The sequence below is a fragment of the Melospiza melodia genome, chromosome 3 (assembly GCF_035770615.1).
Source record: "Melospiza melodia melodia isolate bMelMel2 chromosome 3, bMelMel2.pri, whole genome shotgun sequence".
NCBI classification, from domain to species: Eukaryota; Metazoa; Chordata; class Aves; order Passeriformes; family Passerellidae; genus Melospiza; species Melospiza melodia.
Genome location: NC_086196.1, coordinates 7,150,821 through 7,173,521, shown reverse-complemented (window position 1 = coordinate 7,173,521; position 22,701 = coordinate 7,150,821). Strand labels below are relative to the sequence as shown.

Here is a 22,701-nt window from a genome sequence, read left to right as displayed (position 1 = left end):
GCCCCATCCAGGATGTGTTCAGGGCCAGGCTGGATGGGCTCTGAGCAATGTGGTCTAGTGGCAGATGTCCTTGCCCTTGCAGGGGTTTGGAGCTACACGATCTTTAAGGTCCCCTCCAACGTGAGCCATTCTGTGATTCCATAAGTAAAGCATATACAAAAATCAGAATGACACAGAGCAGCTGTCAATCATCAGCCTATCTATAGAGGAAAGGCAGTTTAGTTACATCCAGCAACCAAATGTGGATAGTGAGGCTTTACACCACTTCACCTAATCTATTATATTTGTCTTCATACCTATGGGAACAAAAAATGCTCTTGTTTTTATCATCTGGAACCAAATTAGACCCGCTATCAGCCTGTTATCTTAATCATAGAATCACTTTGACTGTAATGACTTAATTAACCTCTGAGCACATACCTGCAATAATCTCATACATTTTCATTTTGGTTTTACAGTTATAGCATAGTTTCCATATAGTTTATCTCTGGCATGAGGTTACAGAAGGAAAGGAATAGACAGGAAGAAATGAATTGGTTGTTTCTCCAGGGAAATTTCTTGGGATTTTGAAAGAATGTCTCCCTTGAACAAAGATGAAAACGAAATCCATCCTTTTTTTTGCTTCACCAGCTCTGTTGCTCTTCTTTGGATATGCTCCAGCGAATTTATTAGGAAAAATTTCTTCATTGAAATGATTATCAGGGAAATGGCTGAGTCAACATCCCTGGGGGTATTTAAAGGACATGTAGATGTGGTACTTAGGGACAAGGTTTAGCGGTGGACTTGGCAGCATTCAGTTAACAGCTGGATTCAATGATCACAGGGGCCTTTTCCAAAGTAAATGATTCTGTGGATCTAAGGCAGATGCACTGAGGAAGCTGGGCTATGTCTATGTTGACCCTGAGATAGAGGAACACATGGAAATGCCTGAGAACAGACCTCCCAAGTGTAAGGGTCTCTAAATCCCATCTGCTCCTGCAGTTGGTGGTGTGAGGGAATACTGGATCATCACACATCACACATCAAAGGACATGGCCACACAGAGAGATGGATCTCAGTACTCTGCTTTTCTAGGCAAAGCCATGATAAATTGTTTGAGATTCCTCCTAGAGTGCTCCTCAGGGATTGCATCCAAACTCAGGCTGTGTCTGCTCCATGAGGAAGGCTGAGGTCTTCCTCAAGCACCAGCCTGTGGTCATGCTCCATGTTTGATAAATATGGTTTCAGAAACAAAACTCTGGTTTGTGCTTCATCTTGCAGCAGGAGTTGAACCTGTGGCTTTCTCACTCGCTGAGTGATCTGGTTCTTCCAGAGAGGAAATTTCACCCTTCACTGGGAAATTTCCAACAGCCCAGGCACATGGCACAGACACTGCTGGACTGACCAACTCTGCCAGCTCAGCATGAAGCAACTGTATGGCCAATATTAGGCATTCAACTGGCACAAATCTACCTTCCCAGAAACTGTTTTTGTTCAAGCTACCTTTAAGGAATAAATATAAAAGCTGCCTATTTACTGTATGAAAACAAATATCATCTGTTTGGCATAATGGGACATTAGTTCATTTCTGCACTGATGTGCAGGGGAAAGTTCTAAAATCTGATTTACAAAGATTCTGAGAACTCTGGTTTAATTTTTTGTACTCGAGGCAAAGTACTGTGCTTTCCTCAGGTTTATTCATTTTTCTGGAATGTTATCAATACATTTAAAACAAAACATGGAGACTAGCATACTCTTTGTGTGAAAGCATACTGAAGAGGGCTCACTGTGCTTTTATGGTCCCAGTCCTGGAACATGGGAAAAGTGTTGTAATAAAACAATTTCTAGAGCTTCATGCAGTTGCTCTGAGCACCTTATTAATTTATTTTTTTAGCTGAACATGGAATATTTTAATCTTTTGTAAAACTATATCAATTCTTTGAAGATAAAAGGGCTCTTGTTGCTTAAAACCCTGATGAAAACCAGATTACAAGTAACAGATTTTTATCTATGAAAAAAGATTTTTAGTTACTTTAGCTTGTGCTTTAGCTGTGTTTTTTGTTCCTGTTGACCTCGACCTTGTATTTAGTAATGTTCAACATTAATAGCCAGGAGGATTGATGATGTTTAAATAGAGCAAAGACTTTAAATTTCATACCATCTAGGTAGCAGAGCCACAGACAGGTTTTCTGCTTGTGCTAAGACGTTTGGCTACAATAGGTCTATGATGCTTTATAAAGTAAGATTTGGACCCAGGGGAGTGGGTTTGTGTGTCTCATACAAATTACTGCCTTTAGTGTCCTAATTGATACCATCTGTAGTTTTACACCCTTTCCTTTCTTTCTTCCTTTCTCCTTTGTAGTCAGAGCTACCTTCAAACTGCAAGTGACGTGCCTGGGGGTCACAACCTGGATCCCTCTGCAAACTACAATTCCCCAAAGTTTCGCTCAAGGAATCAGAGCTATATGAGAGCAGTGAGCACGCTCAGTCAGGCCAGCTGTGTTAGTCAGGTGGGAAATTCTTGTTATTATTTTTCTTATAGGTTAAACTGCAGATATGAAAGTTGTAACTAGTGGATGGTTTTAAGTTTTTTGCATTTTTTAAATCAATATCAAACTGGGGTTGTGAATTGTGGAAGTAATTCAGTTCTGAGGAATGTATCTCAAAATTTCAAGAAAAATACTGAATACTAGAGGCAAAGAAACACTATCAAACATTATATTTTCAGTTTATTTTTCATTACAAATATAAATACTGGTGTTTTTATTTTCAGTCTATATTAAATATTTAATTGTTAAGAAGATTCACACTGAGCGTGAAGAGTACACTCCTACAATCCTTATAATCTGAAAATACCTGCTCTTATTTCAGTAAATTTGGGTTGCCAGATTAAGATATAGATTGAAAAAAATTATGCTCCAAAGGAGTAGTGTTTCATCCTAAATCAAATCCCTCACTCTTCTTGGGTGAAAGAATAAGTCCCATCAACTATTCTATGTATGGGGACTCCTGAAAAGGTACAATTTTCCTCCCTACTGGCTTTATGTCTGTGAGGTCTGAATCACACCTGAAGTGCAATAAGCCAACAGAATTACATACATGTTCTATGTAGCAGAGGACTTTACACAAAATTCCTAATGTTTCTAATATTTATTGGTCCTGACTTTTCTTGCCTGTGTTGTTTCATGACAGATGGGCCCTGCCCCCTTCTCAGACATGGTACTTAATATTTCTTTGACCATTTAGTGAGCCACCTAAGGGTATACATACACAATGGCTATGTTAAAAGAGAAATCTTTTTAAAGCAATTTCATATTCATTCATATTTGATTTGTACTGCATGGCTATTCAGGCCTGGATTCAACTCATCTAAATTGAGGCTTTTAACTGAGGCAACAACTAAAGCTTCCTCTGTGGTTAATGGAGCAAAAGAGTTTCTTCCAGGACAGTGAACATCCGAGTGGCTGAGAGCCCCCTGGAAATGCTTGTCAGTCTCCACTGACTGCAGAGAGCTGGGAGGGGCTAACCTGACTGATGCCCTTCAGTCAAATTCCTTAATTTGTGTGAGGTAATTCCAAATTTAATGTTATGTAGCACACATTAGAATTAGAAACAGTTAGTCATTTTCCAAACATTTCACTATTTTTTTCACAAGGAAACTCCCTTGTGAAAACTGTTCCCATCATTGTGCTGCCTTGTTTTTTATTATGCTGTTTATTGGTTTCTTTGACTTTTTTCTATACTCTGCTTTTGAGAAAATTTCATGTGTATTAAATCCTGCACTCAAAGCAAATGCTGTCAGCTGCCACCTGACAATGTTCCCACATAGAACTAGTCTAAAATCTTCTGCTTCTTTGACCATGTCTGTGAATAGAGATATTCACTGAGCTGTCCATGATAATTAATTGGTTTCAGAAGTGGTTAAAATTCTTCATTTCAGTGTGCATTACCTGGAAGGTGTCCACAATAGATTTCATTTGCAGGTAGATTGCTCAATTGGCCAGATTAACTAAACCTGCTGGATATAGTTCCTTGCTTTTTCAGTGTTCACTAACCTATGCAACTTTGTGCTAGCCACAAAATTCCTACCTAACAGTCCAGCTGTTTCCAGACCATTTAATAGCTATTGCCCCAAGCAAATGTATTATAATATCAAGTTCTGAACCTTTGCTCTTTCCTGGTTTTTTTCCATCCTCCTCTTGTTCCATCTACATAATAGCAGTTTGTATAATTTGTGAGATTTTTTATGCTTTTTTGTTGTGAGATCCTTCCTTTTTCACACCTCACAAAGGGTAGACTCAAGAAGAATGCTGAATTCCATGGTATATATTTTTAATTTCAGATTGAACACTTTTGATCTTCTATTGTCAATAACCTTAGTTTAAAATAAGTGCCTAAGATTTACTGAGTTTATGGATTAAATTACCATATATTTCCTGATCAACAATATTGCAAACTAGTTCAGAGTAAAATTTTTTTATCTCTTTGAGATTGCATTAGTCTACTTAGCTTTATTAAAAGCAAATTTTATGAAGAGTAATTTAATTCTTTTAAGAAGATTTTCAGTAGCTAAAATGTCTTACACAAAATTATCAGTTATTCATAATCATCGGAACGTCTCTATAAAATTTCCATTTACTTAACCAAAGCCCTAAAACATTTGAAACATTTTATGGGACTCTCTTTCCATAATGAATAAAGCACTAGGAGCACTTAGCAGCTGTATAGGAAAATTAATATCAACCGGATGTGCCATTTAGTGAAGCCATAAATTTAACTTGTAAAATTATTCATACTGATTCTGATTTCTAGCACTCACTTTTTAGAAAATAATTATTTTCAGAAAGTCATGCAAATATCTGTTCATGTAAACTTCCTATCTGATTTTGGATAAAAATAATATTTGGTTATTCAGGTACATTTACAGGTAGTTAGGGCTGCCTTCAGTGAACATTTGAAAAACATTTTTAGGTAGAATTAAGGCACTAATTTTCAAAACAGTGACATATGGTTTCCTACTGAGAGGTTCCCCAAGCCTGGCCACTCTGCCTAAGACCTGTTTATCCTGAAAATTGCCTCTAAAACAGGCACAGTGTTGGCTCATGCCCAGCCTGAAGGCGGGGCTGGCAGGTTGGTGCTGGGTCCTGCCTAAGCGCTGCAGGGAGCTGCTGAAATACCCCAGGGGGACAGCGGGGTGGAGGGTCCAGCAGGCACAGCTGGGCTGCTCGGCCTGGCAGGCTTCCACAGCACCCCTGCTGGCAGAAGTGTCAGGTTTTATACAGCGCTGCTGAAGAAAAGGCTCTTCCGTGGGAGTGAATGGCTAACCCAGTTAACCGGGAAGAGAGTTTGGCTTGGGTCCCTTCTCAGCTATGCCAAAAGACATTGAATGGAGCATTAATGTATGGCATGTGTGATGCATTTAATAGAGATGTGTAAACAGCTGATCTAAGTTGAGCAATGTGAATGTGATCAGAAGGGATTACTACATTTTAACTATTTGCTAAAACAGTTCTTCATCAATGTACAGGTGTCCATTTGAGATGTTGAGGCCGTGATGATCACAAAAAAGCAAGTCAAAAATCAAATGCATTGTTGTTGTTTATTCAGATGAGTGAAGCAGAGGTTAATGGGCAATTTGAATCGGTGTGTGAATCAGTGTTTAGTGAAGTTGAAGCTCAGGCAATGGATGCCCTTGACCTCCCTGGATGTTTCCGAACAAGAAGCCACAGTTACTTGCGTGCCATTCAGGCAGGCTATTCCCAAGATGATGAATGTATCCCTGCGCTGACATCCTCCAACATCACCTCAACCATCAGGTCAACCACAGGTAAGCCAGTCTCCCCTGACCCTTTCACTTCTGTGCATGTAAAAACATATCAGCTTGTTTTCTCAAGGGAGCTTTGACACTAGAAGCATTTTTGCTGTGTAGAAATAATGTTTGATACCAATATTCTTATGTTTTTAATACTGTACTATTGTGGTTACATCTTGGAATAAGCTCTTTCTGGGAAGATTACTGTGTGCATAATGTAATGGACTTGGGTTTTTGACCTTCATTTCACATACATGCAGTTATCTACGTAAAAATATAAAAATGCAAGTGCAAATGATATAATCTCAATATTGTTAGACATTTATGTGGTTTATCTGTCAAGTAATTGATCTTCTAAATTAGATTAGTTGTGCTAATTTTAATTTAGGTTGATAAAGTACCAAAAAAAAAGAGAAGTAAGATTAAAAATATTTGGTCTAAATACTCAAAGGCAGTTAATGTAAAAGGTAATTAATTACTTTTAGGGAAGGTGTAATCACTTGTACCAGTTCACTGAATTGTAAACATTTTGGCAAGCTTCACACATCTGCTGTTACTCATTGTCCATTAGCATTCATTGTTATAACACTCATTGTTCAGATCTTTTAACATTCTTCTGGCAACCTTCTCTTTTTTTATTAGTTGCTTAGCAAAGACAGTAGTTTTATCCATTTTAGAATTTTAGCATATATTGGTAGAGAAAAGATTGCACAGAGAACCATTCAATAATTAAAATGAAATCTATAGGAAGTATGTATTATTTGTAAACTGATCCAAATTCGCTTCTACATTTCCAAATATGTTAATGCCAGTTCCTAAAAATGATATTGTCAGTGCCACATGCTATTAAGCTGTAGTGTTGGCTATCCATCTACCAAAGGTAAAAATGAGTTCAAAATGTATCATGTAAAAATGCTTTTTAACTTATTTGCTTGATAAGTCTGTTGTATAACAGAACAGTGGGAGCTTAGAAAGGAAGCCATGGTTGAATAATATACATTTGCATTCCAGAAGTAGCATAAAATGTTATTTTATCTTAAGCATAGTATTTTAATTGTTATGTAAAACTTTGTGTAAAGCTAGAAATTGTTGGTTACAGTGCCCCCTCTAGGGATGTTTCTGTTCTTTGATTAATAGAGATGCTATCATGATATAAAATGAGATCTTATTGCTACCCCAGAGACTAATTTTCATCTTTATCATATATTATTGTGTGATCATTATGAAGACACCTTCCATGGCAAGAGACACAACAGATGCTTATTTTGGAATCGGCTCCAAGTACTGAATTGGAATATTTTCAGAATCACCTTGGTTACCAAGTGGGCTGATTTTTACCTAAACTGTCGTGAGTTTATGTGCTACATAAGCCCAAAATTCTCACTGAAAAGAACTTATTTTATTTTCCTCAGAGTGAAAAAGCTGAATAATAAAATATATTTGAGAAAATACAAGATTAGGTAGTAAGTGTGTTTGCATCACAGTGTTTTTTCATGCTTATGAGACAGGTTGTGCATTGATTAGTATTCTGCTGGTTAAATACTGTGGTTTTGAAAATTTTATCCTTCATTTCAGTCCTAATTTCTCCCTCATCTCAGAAATTATTCATCAGATAGATTTTCTTGCTCACAATGTAATCCTTTTTATTTTTTGTGCTGAGGTGATATTGACAATCTGGGGAAAAAAAGATGACTTGAGATGTTTTCCTGTTCCAAACTTATTTCCAGTCTTATGGACTGTATACAGTTCTGAGTGTGATTCTGTAATTAAAATGTCATCTCTGTGCCACTGAGCAAATTTGTCAACAATTTCTATATAAGGTAAATATGCAAATCAGAAAGAATTATCTAGTATAAAAGAAGAGTAAGGATTATGAGATTCACTTTGACGGGAAATTTCAGTTGCCAAAAAGTTGTTGTTTTTAAAATTCTAGGTGTAATGCTTCCATTTTTCTCTCTTCAGTCCTTGTCACTTTGGAGGGAAATACTGCATTTCTTATCCTTACTATAATTTTTACAAAAATCTGACTTCTTCATCCCTTTTTGAAAATTGTAAAAGAAGCCATTGCCTGAAATGTGAAAATGGTGTTGGCGGTGTTGGCAGACATTTGACATTCAAATAAATGTCAGAAAGATCAGACTTTCACATCAGCTTTTTATTTCCAATTCAGTCTTTTATTTCTTAAGAAAATTACATTAAGTTCTTTTTTGCTTCTGATGTGACAAATTCTTTTTGGCAAAGAAACTAAAGGAGTTTTTTAGAAAATTAACAGTCATTTCAATTTAATTATTCCATTCAATTTTAGTTATATAGGTCATGACTGCCCCTTATCATTGTCATAAAGCAATTTATTCGTAGCACATAGGCTTAGCTAAAAATTAATTCTTGTAACTAAAAATGTAAACCTAAACTAAAATTCTCTATGAATTCAATTACAAAAGTAATTGTAAAAAGTAGAATATATATTTACAGCATGCATTTTCCTAAAATATTCCTAGACGCATTTGCAACTTTCAGGAGGTTGCAACTATAGTGAATATTAAGTGGGACATTATTAATGGACTATGCTAATAGGATTTTCTAATAGATGGGAAAAGTGCTACCAGTATCGGGCTCTTAACAGCATACAACTTTACAGAGAAACATTTGTATTAAAGAACACATAACTTGTGCGTGGATCCATGTAGTTTAATTATTTGTGGAACCAGTCTTCTCCCCCTCTGAGGGAGATTGTCACAAGGCCTAGGGCACTCCCTGCTGCCCCAGGTGTAAATGAATGAGACAAGTGGCAGTGCAAAGCAGACAGCCAGCATTGCTGGCCTATGGTAAGCTAGACCTGGCCCCTGTGTGAGCCCTGCTGAGACTCCTCTTTCATTGAGGTTAGGGCATTTCCAGCCATCACGTTTCATTTTGTGAGGAGATAATGAAGCCAGTAAAAGATACTTGATGTTAAAAGCCCTGAATGGCAGCATATGCTTTGTGTCTCTGAACCGTATCCAGCCACAGCTGTCAGATGCACAGCTGAGAAAATGCAGCTCCAGCCGCTGCTGCCTCCCACCTCGCTCCTCCATCACAGACAACATGTAATTTCCTGAATGGGAAGTCACTGAGTGCAGCAGTCATCCTAAGTGCTACTGACTTACAGCTCTGCCACTCCTGCAAGCAATGTTTCACTTTTCAGGAAGAGCTCATAGAAACTGGGTCACTTTCCAGGTAGCACCAGGCCGGTTCCCTGTTGTCGAAGCACATCATGCCCCTGTCAGCTCAGCAGGCGCCGGGAGGGAGTGTGGCACAGGGCTGGGGGAGGCACAGGCTGCTGGAGGCGCTGGGGCTGTGCCAGCTCCAGCTGAGCCAGAGCCAGCCCCGGCTGGAGAGTCCTGCTGGGAAATGGAGAGCAGTCACACCTTATCCCACCTGCAACACCTGGCTTCCCTCTCTGAAAAGTGCTTCGGAGTCTGTGGTACAGCACCAGACTGTACTATGAGAGCATAACCAACAAGGACATCTGGAAGGTATTAATCACTCCCTCATTCCCCCTTGGTCTGAGAAGGTCAACTTACTTTTGCTACAAGTTCTCTATGTAGAGAGAGTCCTTTGTATTAATCACTCCTTGTGTTACAGATTATTTCAGGATGTTTCCTCACAGGTTTTTTTTTTAGTTTGGTTTTACTGTGAATGCTGAAACATTGAGTTGCAATGGTAATGTAGGCAGCAATTAGCATGGTCTCTTGTGAAGCAGAACATGCTAAAATCCCTTTCCTGAGAGAGAGAGTAACTTGGTACTTGCACTTCTGCACTTCTGGCCAACTTGAACACCAACTTATCATCTCTTCAGATTTGGAGGCACACTTATGTTCTCCTGATGACATTATATACATTGTATAAAATGAATAAAACACATCTTTATTGAGAGAACCATTCTCTCTGGATTCCTCTGGACAGTGCTCAGGATATTTACTCATCAGGTGGAATAACTTCTCAGTGTATATTGCTTTTATATTCAAATTGAAGCAGCTAGCCACAAATGCTAAATATGTGACTCAATCAGATGCATGAAATCCTTCTCCAGCAACAAGCATGGACTGAGTGGACTCTGTTAAATTCTTTGGTTTTCAGTCTGATGAATAAAAGAGAGGATAATTTTCAGTTCCTTAAAACTACTCCACATGTTCCTCTAACCCAGGTTTTTTGGCTATAACAGTATTTTTTTACTGGATTAATGATAAATGAATGGATTAATGGTAAAAAATCCACCTAGCTATGGACTTCAGCACAATGGGGACTTGGTCAGGGTACATAAAGGCATCCTGGATTTCTCTCCTATGTTAAATGTCAGTCCAAAGTAATTTCTCCCACCTGAGGGATTTTTTGGTAATCTTGAGAGAAATTTAGCATAAAGCATTGCTGAATTTAGGGAACAGAGTTACTAGCCCTAAGTTGTCAGTATACTGCAAAAAAAAATTTAATTCTTCTAGAAAATGTAGCATAATGCAATCTGTCAGATTTTTCCAATCCTAATGATTCTCTCAGTTGTGCATGCACCTCCTTTTTTCTGATTCATAGTAGGTAGATCAACTCAGCTCATGCTTGCTAAAGACTTCACTGAGGAAGATGAAGTGACTTTGGGTCATTTTAATTTTTGAAAACTCTTTGGGCCATTTTACTTTTAGCAGTCAGCTGGACTCTGTTTGGCAATGAGTAAACTTCAGAGAATTCCACATTTACAGAACTATTCAGCACTAATTCCAAAACCAATTAATTCAAGCAAGGTCACATTGGATAAGGAAGTTTTCAATTAGAACTCCTACAATTGCTCAGGATGCCTGAGGAATTGCAGGTTTCCCTTCTCTGGACTTCAAGCTATTTTCAGCTTTCCATTTTCAAATAAAGGGCTATGTAAGGTGAATTTTTACAGCCCATGTTTGATATTTAGCCACAAAACTCTCATGGTCAGTGAACTGATTGCATAATCATTACTTACAAAACTAAATGAATGAGAATATGATATTTTACGGAGAAATTGTATTGCTCCATAGCATGGCTACCCCTCCAAACCCTAAAAGGACTGATTCACTGGTTGCTATCTGAACACTAATAAGATTAGTTATTGTTTTAAGGTTTTACTGGTTTGTCAGGTTTTTTTGCCACATATAAGGAGAGTGGAGCTACACACATGGAGCTGGTACATATGACACCCCTCCCATGAGAAAAACATAAGTATCAGCACTTCTGAGCTTGGGAAAGAAAAAACTCAGAAGGAATTTTATAAATTTATATAAATATAAAAAATGAGGGGGAATTGCTCTTCGGTTCTTAAAAGAAAAATCATTTATGAGTTATAGATGTGAGATTTTCTTTCATTTCCTCAAGTATGAGACATTTCATCCAGGTGGCTGTTTGGATCTTCTTAATCTGATGCACTATGGCTAGGACAACCCAGCCAAATGGGGGAAAACTTATGCATGAAGTAACATCTCCACAATTTCTGTTCTTTCTATGGAAATAAACGCTCAGTCTGAGAGGATTTTACTGGTATCCATTGCTAGCAGTGGAATCCACAACAGATATGTTTAAAAACACAAAGCATTGAGTTCAAATAAGATATAGAAGGCTGTGTTATCAATCCTAATTTAGTATGTTGACTTTCCTTAATTACTGTTGGGGCTCTATGGAATTATCTGACACTCTAACTCTCTGCAGGAAGCACCATCTATCTCTTGGAGCATTTGGGCAGCCTGAGTTAATCCTTTGATGCTGTGCCAAATTGTGTTCCTATACTGTGAAAATATATCTTATCCTAACAAATTATGAGACCAGTTCTACACTTGAATACACACACATAATTTTCATTGCTCTGGGTGTATCTGGAGAGCATAATTAGTCTTTAATTTTTTTTACATATTGAAGTTTTGCTGCTATGCTGACACTGCTGTTGAGAGCAGCTCTACGTGGTAGAAAGTCATTAGGATGAAGGTGACACAAACACTTTGGTTCAAGGACTTTGACAAGAGGGCCAAGGAGCTGTCACAGCTGTTCACAACTCTGGGATTCCTGGAGATGGAGTAAGGCTGTGCTAATCAGGGCTGCCTGGCCTCCTCAAGCTGATGAGGCATGAAAGCAGTTGGAGCAGTAGCCAGGAGCTTTTCATAATTTTCATTCTCCCTGGTACAGATTATCTTCAGAGTCAAAGATAAAAATGAAGTCACTGCCTTCCCTCTATGGTTAGTTTTAAAATGTGTAATAATTGTTTCTCTCTTGCTCGTGCTGTTCTGTGCTTGAAAAAATTCCTCCATACCCACTGGATTTGCCAGATATCTGGTTCTTTTTTTATTAAAAATGACACCTATGCTGCCTCCCCTGCCAAAATTTGGCTTCAAAGCTGTTCTGTTCAAAGAGTTTTCTCAGCTATGTTTTCTTTATGGCATTATATGGTTAAAAAAGAAGTAGAATTTATCAGAAAAATGTAACATGCAAGGAAGGTGATTCACTGCTCGGTTTTAACCCTTCCTGATGTGGTAGAAGCTGACAGTGGCAGATGTAAATCTCATCCCAGCTATTTACCCTGAGGTTGCCAGAGGGCTTTGTGTGTGCAGCTGAGGGAAGCACACAGGACAGGTGTGACCCTGGAAGCACCAGTTCATTGTGCTTCCTTGCAGGGAAAAAGAAGGAAGGACCCTCCCTGTGCTTCTCCTCCTGGGAAAGAAAATAACCTCCAAGGAGTCTTTTCAGAAGCTCTGCATGTGCACAGTCCTGGGTTTTGTTGAATGTGTATGTGTCAGGAGCCATAATGATGATATGTGCACTGGAACTACATTCCTTGCTGTGCTAGCTAGACAAATATCATTGGATCCATTTCTGCATCAGGGAACTTATTCAGACTCATCTACCCTAGACAGACAACTGATAAACCTGATACTCAAAACATCCTGGAAAGGGTATTTTCCAAAGCATCAGAGTAAATAAAGACACCAAAATTGTGTCTAGGGCATAACCTGACAGAATTAGCCTTTGACCAGACAGGTTAGTTGAATTGTGTTGGGTTAAACTCCAGGTCAAGTCAACTAAACATAGATGCTTTTGTGCAATGTAGCTGTCTAAGTTCCCATGACAACAAACTGATTAGTTCAGAGACAATTGACTGGTACCATTTGAGACATCTCTACAGGACCTAGACCAGAAACTGTTGGGAGGAAGGCTTTGGTACCCATGTTTTGGTGAGTTTGACTCAGACTGAGTACAGTGTATGCATCCTATTGTGCACCAACACAGAACCAACAAACCTCAAGCTACACTGAGGTGTTTTATTGTCAATGAATAGCACTTTGATTAGTCTTGACAAAGTCTTACTTGCTGTAAGGCCAAGGTTCAGTCTCAGTACATAGTCCATTGAAATATGCACCACAAATACCAGAGCAATCCCAAGAGCACACTGCTACTCCTCAAGGGCAACTAGGGGACACCCAGGGTTCTGGAAGATAGCTTGAAGTGAGGAACCTATCACTGGGCTTTCTGAGAATGAGAACAGCCTATCAAGGACACATCAATGAGTCATGAATTTTATATGCATTTCTTTACCTTTTCGGACATTTCTGTGTCCAGAAAAAACATGTATTTCCACACTCTGTCTCCTTCCCCTAGTCTAAGAAATTATACAAATTTCAGTCATAAAATTTCATCTCATGTGATACATATATCTAAAATGTATGTTTTAAAGGCAATCATTTTAATTCCCTATTATAGCCAGTGGATATCTATGTTCTTTATAATTTGTATCCTCTGAGACAGAAGTGGTCCTCTGGACATCCCTGTTTCTCTCTGTTGTCTATTAAAATAGTCTACAATAATAGCATTGCATAGCTAGCTAACTTTCATTAATCTGAGGCAAAAGTTAAACCTATTCAAATTGCATTATAGGATGAAAACTAAGATTAAACTTGGGTCCCACTGAAAACAAGGATAACTGAGAGAACCTAAAATCTGAGAGATAAAACACAACAGCATCATTTTCTACACTGAAATACAGGGATGGGAGCCTGCAATTAGCTTTTTTAGTTTCAACTGGTTTTGACACTGGTTTTGACATTCATACTTACTCCATCTGCTTCTTGGTTAAAATGGTTATTGGATTTGACAAAAAAGTGCACTCTGAGTTTGTGTCCAGACTTGCAATCTCTGTGGATTAAATTAATTGTTTAAAGGTACTAAATTGCATTTTTTTAAAATATTTAGTAATCACTTATGTTCCTTAATGTCAGATTATCATAATATAGTGATAAAATTATGCAACATTTCCTTAAGGGTAAGTAAGCTAATTTTTTTTCTCATCCTACTTTTCTTAAAATTCCTTACTGTAAATTAAATACAATGACAAGCAACGCATAGTTACTGTAAGAAAGAGAATAGAAAATGGAAAAAACAAAACCAATTATAAGCCTACATAATATATTCATGAGGGGGTTTATGAAGCTGATGGAAATTAATTTAACTGAGTGAGAAGGGTACATGGGAGTTTGAGAAGAAATTTTACTGGAAAACATTTTCTTTTTTTTTTTTTATTTCAATGTGAAAAGAGTAGCACAAGAAGAGTGATTCTTCGTGTTTGGAACTTTCTTTTCTTTGTCTCTTTCTGTGTTGACAATGTGACAAGTGCAATCTGTATTCCTGAAAAGCCGCACATATATATTTTGGAAATGAAATATAGTTAAAGGGACATTTTTTCCTTCCTGTAATTGAAAAACTGAGATGCTGTTTTTTAATGCAACTTCAGTAATTTAGAGGCACATAGGAACTGTTTAGAAGAGCAGTACAGCTGTCAGCACTTTGCCATGTCATCTACAGGATACTGGTTAGGCTATAATTTCTTACTAATTAACTGATCTAAAATAAGAACCCTTTGTAAGCAGTCCATCAGAAATCTATGAGGTTTGTGTTGCCCACATCTCTGTTAATTTTAGCAAAGGCCTACACTTTTTGATCTTGATGTCTTGTTTGATTTGCATTTCTGTTTTGAGACTAACATTAATTACACTGTCAAAACATATTTATCATTTATGTAACATGGAGCTGCCTACAGACCTAAGTTTTCTCAATATGGAGGTAACATCTTGTGTGCAGAATTATTTTATTAGAGTAATTGCTTTTATACATTTCTTCTCCAGGGAGACTGTAGTGGCTCCAGCTTTTTCCAAATTTAGTGGTAACATTTCCTCTTAATTGCTAGTTTCCTGTACAAAATCAGATAGATGTACAGAACTAAAAGGATCTACTCTGAATATCGAGGCTGACCGGTTGCACACACAGATTTTAAAAAAAAATCCAGTAATTTTGCCTTACCACAGTAATTTTTAATTGAGGTTATGTGTCATGTTAATGATTTCAGTAGTTTTTTAAAGTGCTGCACAGATTCTGTTTATCAGAGAGATGTCAAAGACAGATGCTGCTTTAAAAAATAGGTTTTTAATATGCAATTTATTTGGCAGCAGTGTCTCAGTGATGAGCTCTTTTGAAAAACTTTTTTAAAAATTGTATATAGGCAGCACAATTCTTGTCTGTGTCAATAATATGTTAATATAATGGTCCAGATCCTGAGATGGTATGAATTGGACTGCTTCCACTGACTTCAATATCAACATTTTCAATGGGATTAACAGCATGGTCTAATCTACTGCTTCAAACTGGTAATTTATTTTAAAAAATTACAGAAATACAGACGGTTTGCTTTTCATGCCTGTCTGGAGTTAAAAAGACACCTCGGGCAAAGCTGGTACTGGCTGCTATGTAGTAGCTTCAGCAGAAGGGGTCAAGGTTTCAGTCATTGCTGCAGGGCAATTCCATTCACATTTGCTTCACCATCCAGCTCCCAGGGATGTGGGGCAGAGGAGATGAAGCTCCCACCTTTCCAATGAGCACTGGTTACAAAAGACAGGAGAGGTTATATCCCAGTGCAAACCAGTGTGTCCCAGGAACAGAGCTTTTGGCTGGAGCTTTTCTCATCCCTTTAGGTATTTCACAGCACCATAGAATCATTAAGGCTGGATAAAACCTCCAGGTCATCAAGTCCAACCTTTGAACACCACCATGTCAACTAAATCAAGTGCCAGGCCCACTTGTTTCTTGAACACTGCCAGTGATGGTAACTGTCAAAATTAGCTGTCCTAATTTGAGCTGGTTGTCCTTGATTGTCTTTATGGTTGACAGAGAAAAGCATAGGATGATTCATTTCCTGGTAAAATAAGCATCTAAAATGGGCAAGAATTGCCCCCAGAATTGCTTATTTTTCTCACAGTAATTCTAAAAGTGATTGGACAGCTAACTTGGACCTGGATGACTGGGTTTTTATCAGCAACTGATGTGAGGTGAGATGAATTCCCATGTATAGTTCCCAAAAACTGTCTCGAACTTCTGATGTAATTCGCTGTTATTAAAAGACCCTACTTAAAATACTGGCCCAGGATAAATGCAACATTTTGCCCTCACAGACTATGCCAACATGAGACTACCAATTAACATCTGACTTTAGGGTGTAACAAATATCCAGATTTACTTAATCACAAGATATGTAAAATGATCCAACAGGAAAAAAGGTTGCAAAGTTATAGATGCATACTACCCAGACAATGATTTCAGGTTTAAATAAAGTGCAGCCCATCATATAAACTATGCTGATAAAAATTGTCTGGGTGTAAGCAGTCTTTAAGGAAAAAATCTCATAAAACTATCACTGTGATATTTTTATATCTTATATATATATATATATCTCAGTGAGATATATATATCACTTTTTCTTAGTGTTTAATCTCAAAAGGAAAAAACAGGATCCTTTTACAGATACACAAACTCAAGACTGTCTCTCTAATGAGAAGCTCTCTGGTCTCTTTACTGGCTGGGAATTAGTCATGGAAGCCTGAATGAGAAAAGGGAAGAAGCAGAAAGATAGGTTAACAACTAAAGCATCTCTCTGATTATGTTAGAGAGAAATTTATTCAGAATTTAATTAAAGGAGTTAATTTAATTAAAACCAAAATTATCTCTTGAATTTGAATCACAGTATGACAGTGGTAAGTTTTAATGACTACTTTTGCAAGGTTTGAATATTCTTACAATAAAAAAACTCACTCTCAATACCCTCTAAAATGGAGAAATTCTTGAATATAGAAAGCCCTCAGAAATTACAGGATCTTTCACCACCAGAGCAGCAAGCAAAGGCGTGGACCTTTCCAGGGAGCAGCAAAGGAAAGGGCTGGAGAAGCCTGGACTGGATGGGACATGCTTCCCTCGCCTGCCCTACACCCACACACAGACAGTATTTCAATTTAAGCACAAGTGGGTGTGTTAGAGGAGCCCTCTGAAGAACTTGATTTACATTCAGGCGCCTGTCTAGGGTCAGGTAATGGAGCAAATCACTCTTTTCTGTCCTGCCTGGGTACATACTGCTTCAGCACTGAAAGCAGAAAGAAGAGACTCCAATCAGCAGTGTAGGTTTTAAAGTCTTCACTGAGGGCACACGTTGAAAATGGAAAGCTTGGATCCAAACAGACTGATTTACTGATTTACTTGGATCCAGTCTTATTCAACCTTTTCCTCATCATTGTAACAGATCTGTTTTTCTTAATTAAATACCAGAGGCTACACATGTTAAAACAAAGCATTTTGAAATCTTTTTGTTATCACTGAACTTTAAAGATATAACTGATTCAAGAAGGAAACACCTTACTAACATTTCAGAATTTGACTAAGGAAAGCAGATTATTTTGTACAATTAAACTGGCCTGTTTGATACTACAGTCTGCTTTTAATGATATTTGGAATCAGAGACTGATGTAGATGGAAGATAAAAAAGGCATATATAAAAAGATGTGTCCCAACACCCTCTCTTTTAAATGGGGACTTGTATTTTTATTTTTGACATCCATGCCTTGTTAGAAAAATCATCAAATAATTAATTCTTTTTGTGAGAAATAAATTCTTTTAGTGTTTGTGATTTTTTTTCCTCAAAAGTCCCCTTTGATTTCTTAATGTTCTTTTAATGATCATCATTCTGTGTTTTGAGAAGTAACTGTTAGGCATCTATATGTACGGGGTTTTTTTTAGGAGTAACTCAGAATTTCTAATGACCATGATGGAGAACAGTGAAGAGATTTCAGGGCATTTCAGGGACAGTCATGTTAGCTGGGACTTCCAAAACCTTTGGCTAAAACGGTGTTCACCAAAGACTCTTCAATAAACTGAGTACTATTTTGATACTGGGTTAGATTTGGTTGTCACCTTTCATTATGAGAAGGCCTCTTTTTTCCTCTTCTGAAATCATTTCAGGGTTGGTGTTGACTTTCCCTGTGCACAGCAGAAGATCCAGCTCCAGCCTGGGCATCTGCCCTGTGTTTCTCCCCTGGGACCTCTGCCTCCAGGGCAGCTCCCAGCTCCCTGCGGAGCAATTATCCTCCTGCTGCAGAAACCTCCCTACAAAACACAAAACCCAGTTTACTCCTGCCACCACCGTTTCCTTTAATTGATGGTGCTTTCATGTAAATTCATCACCCAGCTAATTTTGTGCTCTCAGCCTAAATAATGTTATTTTCACTAAGTGCTTAATGGTTACATTGATTTGTAAAAACCCCTCAGGTGGTTCTATCTTGCAAATGGACCAAAAGTGGTGATTTATTAAAAGGCTGCCTTTTGAAAGGTGTTCTGAATGTCACCCACAGCCACTGCTATTTCATCAAATAGATCACATTTCTCCTACTGTCTTGTGTCTGTGAAGGTCTATGGCTAACCTGAAGTTATGTCTAAATTGACTTATTTTAGTAATTTTATTTCTAGTATAAACTTTGTTGGCACTGGAATATGGCTGGAATAACTGATTTCTGTGGCTGTATCAACAGTAACTTTTAGCAAGTTTAGACAAATACAGTGTAGATTAAGAGGGATATTCTTCTTCCAGCTGTATCAGTTAAACTGTTGCTCATAAATGATCAGGAAATCTTCCTTGTATTTCTACTGTGTGTATCCAAACCACCAAATTGCGGGTTCTCCAGAGCTGGAATAATCTTCCTGGCTACTCAGCAGTATTACCATAGTGCCTGATATTCTGGTTGTGACTGATGCTGCTGGCCTGGCATCACAGTGCACATAAAACAATTAATGTGGTTTACAGAACCACATTCATAGCCACCTCTCATTCATAGCCACCTCTGTGCCAAACTCAGCACTGGTAGGCAATCTTGTGCATGTGAGGGTCTGGCACTTAGGATATCAATCCTTACAAAACTAATTTGATATTTTACACTTTTTCCTGACTGAGTGAGAAATTGATGCATGTTATGCTGCATTGAACAATTTATACCTGATTTGCATCATTGTTTAATCTGGCCCATTATGAAGCAGCACAGAACCATTTTGTTTATTCTCCATTTGTCTAAATACCCTTCCTTGAAGGAAAATCTAATGGAGCCAATTGCACATATTTATGTTGAAGTGGGGCAAGTACCCAAGCAGTTAATACTTTGATTGAAGTAGGAGTCTGAAATATCCATATGGTTTAGAATTAGAACAGCTTGTCACCATTTTTGTAATTTTTGATTGATGATTATAAGCTAATAGAGGGAGATAAAATGTGTGTTCAGAACTTAAAAAAATATTTTTCCCACTTCCTTAAATTAGGCAAAAAATAAATTCTGCTTTTTATATCAAGATAGCCTTTAAATACAACTGGAAAGAAAATTTTAGTTTCTTTTTCTAGTTTATTCATAAAAAGACATATTTATGTCTTGTGCCATCTGCTTTATTTTTCCTTGCATTTCAGAGCAGTTATAGATTTTGCAAACTTATTAACAGCATTGCAGAGGCCTGTTGCTTTTACTTTGCTTGAACCTCATTGCTCAGCAGCAGGACTAGCAAGAGAAATATTCGGAATATTAGGATATGCACACTAAAACCACTAAAAAATTAAAGAAATCAGAAAACTAAAGAATTCAGAAATCTTTGGGCAGCACTAGAAACAACAGGAGATTATCCTGGACTGGCGTTTTACGTGTCCAAACATGGAGCAGGTCTCTGGCATCTGCCCAAGTGCACAATTTAAATCTGTCTGGAGCCATCCTGCGCCAGCTCTGCCCTCTGGGGCTCTTCCACAGGCCTGCCTCATGCTGGCTCTCACCTCCTGCTGTGGTGCTGCCTCTGATGCTCAGCTTGTCTGCACTGAAGACAGGAATTCTCCATCCCAGTCTCATTCCCAGTGCAATTGTCCCCACCAGTGCCCTGTGGAGCTGTGGGGCACTGTCCTCAGCCAGTGCTGTGCTGCCCAGAACCACCCTCCAGCAAAGTCCTGCACAGCTCTGGAGTTTGCAGAATAATGACTAAAAATGGGGAAGATACAAAGCAGTGCTGAGGAGGTTTTACATGCTTGCTTTGGACTAATAACTACTAAGGCAAATAAAATGTACAGGGTAGAGAATGGTGCTAAGGTGGCAGGAGCCCCTGTCCATCAGCAGAAGCAGATGATAAATAAAAAGTTCATTTTCAGTTAGGAGCAGGTAATGTTTCTTCCCATATATGGTGTGTTGCATTTACAATTGCCAGGACCAAGAACCAGACATGATAGAAAAGGGTTATTGTGGATACCAGGACTATTCCCAGATGCCATTGCTAATGGAAACAATTTGCAAGTGAATAAAGTTTCATGCTTCAGACCTTAAGGCAATACTGATTTATTAGAGATCTAAACCCAAGCATGAACAGTAAACTGTGGGTTACTTTCTCCTTTAACAGGACCCTAATCTGTTATGTAGCTGTCTCTTAAGTTACCCACACAGGCCAAGTTATCCCATTTAATTCACTTGAACCACTAGAATTATTAAAGCAAATAGAATTTGGTAGCAAGATTTGAGTCTCAAATGCAGGTCTCTATCCTCTTACTTGATTTTGTTAGTCTCCAATTAGTCCCAGATTTCTGTCTCTGAAACTGTTATTCCAGATACAAACTCATTAACAGTGTAGAGATGGATTTTTTTTTCATTCCCTGTTCAATATTTGATCTCTGTGACTGTATAGGAATTAATTGAATTTCTTCCTGCCATATTTCACTGTAAAAATATAGCCAGTTGCCCACAAACTTCCAGTCTACTGGAAGTTTCTTCTACTTGTTCCAAGAACATCTGTGGGATTTTTAATTTCTGTTTAGTGTTCACGACCAAATGCTTTCCAGAACACTGCAGTTACTCTAATACCTGGTGGCTTTAAATCATGTCACTCCACTGAAATAATCAGACTTTTAGAATAAAATATTCAATCCTAGGGGGAGAAAAAAGGGGGGGAAGAAAAAAGGGCAAGAAATTGTTTTGGTTTTGCCACAGGAAGAGTTTTTCTTTTTCAGAAATGTAAATGAAGATTGAGTCAGTTAAGAAGGGCTGCAACAGCAGTTTAACATTTATATTCATTAGACAGAGAAGTGATCTGCTGCTCAAGTAGTAGGGATATACCTGCTTGTGATGTTTCATTATCACATTAACCATATGTTTCATTTTTCACTGCTATTCTTTTACATGAAGACAGATGTAAAAACAGTAAAGTAGTTATCACAGTGATAACCTGTCTTATGTTACAGGTAAAATTGGCTTCCTGTGCTGGATATTGTTCACCCTATTTCACCCCATTTTCTCTATTTGTAATGTTTCCCAGCATTTTGATCATTTGCATCTGAATTAACAGAGTAGTGGAGCAGCATTATGGCAGCTCTCTTAGTGGAAACATTCCTCAGATCCACTACTTGAGTTCATTAGACACTGTCTTAATTTTGAAGATTTACAGCCTCCCCCTTCTTCTGTGAACTTTCTGTACTCCCTAAAGCATCTGAAAAATATTGAGTTTTTTTTCTTTTTTCTTAATTGCTGCTGACAAAACTGACAGGAGATAGGATTGGTGATAGGACAAAAAAATGGCACTTCAAAAAAAGCACAGTCTCAGATACTGAAGAGCATGTTTCATGTGTTTTACATGTTCCACTCTGTTTGAGCAATTTAGCTCAGAGCAAGGCTCTAAAATCTCTACCAGAATTGAGCGGCATCAATAGTAATTCAAAATGTTCTTTAAATGAAAGTTTTCTTTCCTAGCTCAGCCTTTCTCTCTTTTATCTACGATATCACTTTAATTTATGATTTTCAAGAGTCAGCATTTAAGAGTCACTTTCTCTAGACTCACTGTTCACACAGGCTGGCCTGGTGATACCGGCTCAGCAGTCCAAGGTGTTAATTCCTAAGCCAATCTCTTCATTCCAGATAGCTGCAACATAGCCTTATATAGAAAACACAGCTGGAGAGACTGACTTCATTGCTCATCAGCCCATACTGCTGTAACGGGAAGAGGAACTCTTACAGAACCTTTTTTGGACACAAGTAACGCCAATTCCAAGGTTACCTGAGTAACTGCTGTAATGTCAATCCATTAGTAACACCAGACAAAGGCAAGCTTACTCCTGTAACTATACAAGAAGTGAATTGGACTTGGTTTCTCCATGCAGGAATAAAGATATACCACAATGCATTTTTTTTATCAGTTGCTAATTTTATGAATTATGATTGTATGTACTTTGGGGAAAATACTCTTCCACAGCAGAAATACTCTTATTAGTACCAAAAAAAATAGTGAAAAAGTGTTTAGTGGGCATAGACAATTAGAAAATTCAGCTCTGTGATATTAATGGTTAAATATTAATGTCTATGAAATTTTTAAAATTTTGTAAGGATGCACTATTGGCACAGTTCTGCATCTGTAGAGTTTTATTGGATGTTTTGTTGAGCCTTATGCTGGAAGACGGAATCTATGTTAAACCAGCTTCAGAACTGCTCTGCTCATCAAAGTCTTAATAGCTTTGCATATATTAGAATATTTTTAACATGCCTTGAATTTTCATTTATTAA

General features: G+C 37.8%; 1 protein-coding gene across 19 annotated transcripts in view; it reads left to right on the top strand.

Moving 5' to 3' along the window:
- Positions 1 to 22,701, top strand: part of DLGAP2 (DLG associated protein 2) — a 455,404-nt gene that overhangs the window by 399,657 nt on the left and 33,046 nt on the right. For all 19 annotated transcript variants that reach the window (XM_063150740.1, XM_063150738.1, XM_063150739.1 and 16 more), the window contains 2 exons: positions 2,342 to 2,489; positions 5,587 to 5,806. In XM_063150740.1, coding sequence (XP_063006810.1) covers positions 2,342 to 2,489; positions 5,587 to 5,806 — 368 coding nt within the window. The remainder of the gene's footprint in view (positions 1 to 2,341; positions 2,490 to 5,586; positions 5,807 to 22,701) is intronic.